Consider the following 5995-nt stretch of genomic DNA (forward strand, 5'->3'; position numbering starts at 1 on the left):
TGCTGTTTTGGTGTTGTGTTATAGCGCTATAGCGCCATAGCACTCTAAAAGGAACGTTAAAAAAAAGGATGGAGATCGCCCGCATGGGCGAAAAAGGGCAGGAAAACAAAGCGACACAGAAGGAAGCGCTACGGGGCATTTTACACAGCACCCCGTAGCGCTTCAGAAGTGGTATAGAAAAGTAGAGACTGCTTGGAAGCAATTTGCAGGTAAAATGGTTCAGCCACATTTCCTAAACGGGACAGAAGTGTTTCTGACTGAAAGTGAAAATATATTCCGGTAGGGAACCGTTACTAAAACGGTTCTGTCTGAAATGTCAGACCAGAAACCATTAGGGAACAGTTCCTGAACCGGAATATATTGGCTGTCTGAAATTCCCCAATAATAAGGATACATACCATCAGTAAAATTGAGTGTGAACAACTAAATGCATTGAACTAGAAATACGAATGCAGGGCTGAGAAGTTCATTGAACAACACAGATTTATACCAGCAGTGGAACAGTGTGTTAGACTAAGGAATAGATACAATCTATTCAGTGTGAGCAGAGAAGAGAGAGTTGGCTTTTGAGGTCATTTGAGAGGTCAGACCAACACTTGAGCATTAGAGTTTGAAATTTCTCTAGGAGACAGGATTGGCCTGAGGTATCTCTAAATTTATCCAGATTGTATGTAATGTTATCCAGGACAAATAAATTCCATAACCTCATGTGCCATTGTTGCAGCAATGAAATTGATGCTGACTTCCAGTGAGATGCAATAAGACATTTAGCCGCAATTAACATTATCATAATTAGTTCTAGTTTTGCTTTGGAAATTTTGCAATTTTTCCACAGATTGAGAAGAATTAATTCTGGGGATAGGGGAATCAAATGACCAGTGATTATATGGATTTGGTTTTGAATTTGAGTCCAAAATTTTCCTATCATTTTACAGGACAACCAGCCATGGTAAAAAGTCCCCCATTCCTCACATTGTCTCCAGCAGGTCAGAGGCATTGTGGGGTTTGAATGGGCTAGTTATGCAGGGGTTAGGTACTAGCATGAAATAACCTTGACATTTTGCAGTCAAATGTTCAGAGCTCTTGAGGGGGTGAGCGGAGAGTCCCAGATTTGGTTCCACTGATCTACAGTGAGCTCTTTATTCAAGTCTGCATGCCAGGACAACTAATATTTTAACAGCCTAGTGGAAACTGGCTGTATTAAGATTTTGTGAATTGGAGATACCAGACCCTGAATCAAGTTTATTTGCTGACCAACAACCTGTTAAAGATTTATGAAGAGGGGACCTTTTAGAGTTTTATAGGCCACCTTTCTCCACAGTGGGAACCCAAAGCAGGTTATATTGTTCTCCTTTTCTCCATTTCATCCTCACAGTAACGCTGTGATTTGGGTCAGGCTGTGTGTGTGTGATAGGGTTGTCAGGTCTGTCAGAAACGTCAGTGGGGGGATGGGGTAGATGTTCTAGGAGCTTACATCACCTAGAAGTGATGTAGACATGCTGGTTTCCTGGGGGGACACTCTGGTTTTTGGCCAAAACTCTATGGTAAAATCAGCCTCTTAAACCATAGAGTTTTATCCAAAAAACAGAGCATTGCCCTCCGACGTCACCGATGTGCCTATTCCACTTCCAAGTGATGTAGGCATATTGTGTTTATTTCTGATGATGTCACTGCTTTTTGGGGGGGAATTTCCTCCTGCCAGCCAGGCAGGAGCCCGCAAAAACATGGAATCCCCACCCTCAATTGGGAAATGGCAACCCTAACGTGTAACTCATCCAGGGACACCCAGTGAGCACCATGGCAGAGCAGAGATTTGAACCTGGGTTTCCCAGATCCTTGTCTGAAATGACACCACACTAGCTTTTTGTGGGATGGCTGTTGTTGAATAGAAGTGAGCAGCCAAGCCTGCCAGTAGTTGCTGGTGGGCCTGGCCCCAGTGACTCCCTCATAGGCCAAAACAGATCTTGAAAGACAGAGACCAAGGCTTGAAGCCAGGCAAGATTGTTGTGGTTGCCTAGCAACCCCTACAATGGCCAGTTCACAGGGCATCAATTTCCTAGAGTTACAGGCGCTACTTCCATTATTTTAGAAGGTTTCAACCCCCTCCCCCTGCCAATATTTTATCAGTAGGAGTCCTGATGTTGACATTAAATGAATACATAATGTTGTAACATAAAGTTAGTCCTCAGGTCACGAAATACCAGAGAGAAATTGTATCCTACCAGGCATTTCTTGCAATGAAGCTGTATAATGCAGATACAAATGAATTACCCAGGATTGTCTGTCTGCCTGTGTCAGTACTGCCAGTACTTGTGACACATTAAGGCAATACATGCTACAGTTCATATTGAATAATGCTTAGAGCAGGCCATCCACACAGGATTTACAGGAGAAATAATTAAAATAGTATCTAGAAGCTGGAAAGTGGGCCTGTGAGTCTTTTGAAGCAGAAGTAAATGGAAGTTATTACAAATGCAAGGAACAAGAAGTATGATCCCCACAAATTCTTGTAAGCTGCCAACTTGATGCAATTGTGACTTCTTTCGTAATGTTGTGTGGTTGCTCTTTTAGTCTGTCTCTTTGTCATGCAAAATCAGTTATAATTTTGTGTGCTTTCTAATGCATGTAACTTCCATCATCAAGTAATTCTTAGCCTGACATGCTTCTTCACTGTTTTTGTTTTTGGGTTTTTTTAGATGAACTGCTTCAGAGAGAGCAAAACTACTCTGATGACATTTTGGCAAATATGATCAGTGAGCCTAGGATCAGCTATGGAAATGATGCCCTGATGCCTTCATTGACAGAAACTAAGACAACAGTTGAACTCCTTCCAGTTGATGGGGAATTTGGCCTAGATCTTCAGCCTTGGCATCCCTTTGCAGTTGATTCTGTCCCAGCCAACACTGAAAATGAAGGTAATGCAAAATGACTGGAGAGGGTTTTGTTGTTGTTTTTTTCTATAGAGATGATGTGGGATGGATTCATTATAAAAATGTCTTGACCATTCTGACTAACACAGTTTGCTCTGTGTGGTGAAAGGCCTTCCACAACAGCTTGCCAAGTCTTCAGTGGAACAGAAACTGTTGCATAACTGCAGATCTTGAGATGCACAGGGTACCGTCTTTAATAGGAAAGCAGTCAAAATTTGAGTAAGTTGTCTGACCCCACTAAAAATTAACTAACTTGTTAGAATTAGATCCAACTTTAAATAATAAACACCTAATTAAAAGATGTGCCTTCAGTGGTTAATGAAATAGTTTTGGTACCTTGGAGTTCCTTTAAAAGTAAATATGAATATGGGCAGATCTGAATAGACTGTTATTAGTTGAGTTATTTCAAAATTGTTGCAGTTAATCATCGTTGATCATTGGGGAGATAATTGATTTAAATATATTCCAGATATACAATTTAAAGTGAACATTTTTTGGCCTTGTTTGGGCTTACCACATTTGAAATCTGTGATGATTCAAACAATTAGATATAAATCGATAAAATGTAGTACAACAGATTTTTTCTGGCAGGTCAGGTTTGATTTAGATGCAAGCTTTCTGTATCAGAAGGTTTTCCTTAAAAGACAAAAACCACTTCACCTTATTTTGTCAAAGGAGTTCTCTAAAACCAAATACTAAGTCTATCAGAAAGAAGCTGTACACTTCTAATGGGAAAAATAATGTTAATTTAGTATGTGTTTTGTTCCAGCTATAAAATTTGCCTCTACATATCGCTGGCTCTACTTAATATTTAAATGATTAATATTTTCTACCAAGAAAAGATTTCCTTTGGCTTACTGGGACAGTTTAAAAGCTCCTACAGTGTATTTCTTTAGTACTGCAGAGCATGCTCATCCATTGCAAATAATTTAGGATACTTAAAATGTGTACAGTGTGATAAAGAATTTAAATCCTCTTACAGCATCGGGATTATTTAATTCTCTTTTCAAATAACATATGGCACAACAAGCTCAAACATTTTTCCTTTTAGAAACCAGTAAAATTAATAGAATTTGTATAATAGATCAGCTGTACCATGCACAGCTGCATTTCATTGCTGTGAAAATACTGTTAAATTTGATATCATGAAACTTTTATTCGAACAATAAGGCTCACAGCCAGCATTTGCAAATGTTTGGGCTAGCTGTTACAGATTTGTGGCTACAAGTTGCATGTGTCTGGAACAACTAATAGCTTCCGCTGTCTCTAAGAAATATATAAGGTAATAAGTTTTTTTTAGTCTAGAAGAGTCTTCTTTGAATATTTTGTCATATTTTACCATTCTCTGCCCCTTGTTCTCATTTATCAGCGTCCACTGTTATCCTTCCTTGATTTGGACAAAAACTTCATTTGGGCTATTTTGTGCAATACATAAATATGCTTTTGCTGCTTTAATAAATATTATAAGTGTCTGGAACTTTAGATCTTGCATGTTTTAGGTGTACATACAAGATGCTTGAAGAGTACACCTATATAGATGTAAAGTGTTTATGCCACTAATTACTTGCCAACACATCTCTCATCTAAGTACAGTTGTCGTGGAACCATGCTTAGCAGCAGCTCCTTTCTGATCATACACTCTGGACAACTTGAGTTTAGGGTTGCCAATCTCCAGTTTTATTTATTTATTTATTTCACTTTTACCCCGCCCTCCCCGCCAGGCGGGCTCAGGGCGGCTTCCAAAAACTGATAAGCAGTATACATTTTACAGTAATAGAATAAAACAAGTGGAGACCCGCAACAAAATGTTGCATACTGTGTTCCGGCCCCCCCTCCCTGCTCGCCGTTTCCCTCCCATTCTGGGAACACCCAAGGAGCTGAGGGCAGCATACGTGGCTCTCCCTTCTTCATTTTAGCCCCCCACCCCTTCATAAAATGTTCACCCGACAGAGACAGCAGTTGGCTCACAACCACCCAGGGAGCCTTACAGCTAAATGGGGATCAGAGTGCAGGGGGGGAAAGCTCTGAAATCAATTAATAAAGTGTACACAAAAAGGACAACAATTTACCATCATATTATAGCTCCACAACCATTGCAGAAATCTATGGCACCTTTTAATATAGTACTTGACAACTTTCTATCACACAGAAATCTCAGATGGGGTGACGGTGGCAAATATATGCACCCTGTAGTCAATCAAAAGCCTCGTGGAGGCCCAACCTCCTTGATACCTAGGGCTGCTGGTTTGGGGAGGGGTAGGACCTCAGCAGGGCATAAGGCCATTAGAGGCCACCCTCCAAAGCAGCCATTTTTTCCAGGGCCACTGACCTCCATAGTGCGGGGATCAGTTGCAAATCCAGTTCTCCTGACCCCACCTGGAGATCGGCAATCCTATACCCGTAACCATCCATCTCGCTGTACCTTGCCCTTTCCTTAGCTTAAGCAAAACTTTGTGTCACTGCACTCGAGCCTACCCGCGCAGCAGCCTGGACCCGGCGTCCCCGACGCTTCCAGCCAAACCTCAGGCAGCCACCAGCTCCGCTCCTTACCGCCGCAGTACTTTTTCCACAAACCAACCACGTTGCATCCACTTCCGCCAAGACCTGCCACGAATGCGCACTCTCTTTCCATCAGGTAGGGCGTCTCCGGTCCCTTGCACATAACCACCCCAAACTACATGTTCCATAATCCTTCGCCGGAAAAGGGCGGTTGCATGGAGGAGGAAGGAGACCTTCGCAAGAAGGGGGAGGGAAGCTACGAGCGGGTTTTTTGTTTGAATGGCTCGGGGGCGGGGCGTGATTGGTCGGGGAGAGGCGGGGCTGGAGAAATGCCGGGGGAGCTGCTGCAAGTGTTTCTGCGCACGGGGTGCAAAGTTCAGAGAAGCACAAAAGCGGCTCAGTCTTCGCTGGACCCCTGACGAAGAGGAGCAACAGCAGCAGCGGGGATGGCCACGTTAGTCAAGCAGATCATCCGTACTGCTAAAGCTCTGGCGGCCGTGGGCCCCTATAGGTATTATGGTTATTATTTGCAGCCGCCCGGACCTCGCTGGTCCTCACCCCCCCCC

The 5995-nt window shown here is 42.6% G+C and overlaps 1 protein-coding gene across 4 annotated transcripts in view; it reads left to right on the top strand.

Annotated features, from left to right (window-relative positions):
• Window positions 1–5995, top strand: part of APP (amyloid beta precursor protein) — a 242168-nt gene that overhangs the window by 213702 nt on the left and 22471 nt on the right. For all 4 annotated transcript variants that reach the window (XM_015424206.1, XM_015424208.1, XM_015424207.1 and 1 more), the window contains one exon: window positions 2697–2915. In XM_015424206.1, the coding sequence (XP_015279692.1) occupies window positions 2697–2915 (219 nt within the window). The remainder of the gene's footprint in view (window positions 1–2696; window positions 2916–5995) is intronic.

Source organism: Gekko japonicus, unplaced genomic scaffold (genome assembly GCF_001447785.1).
Source record: "Gekko japonicus isolate JY-2015 unplaced genomic scaffold, Gekko_japonicus_V1.1 scaffold1418, whole genome shotgun sequence".
Taxonomy (NCBI): Eukaryota; Metazoa; Chordata; class Lepidosauria; order Squamata; family Gekkonidae; genus Gekko; species Gekko japonicus.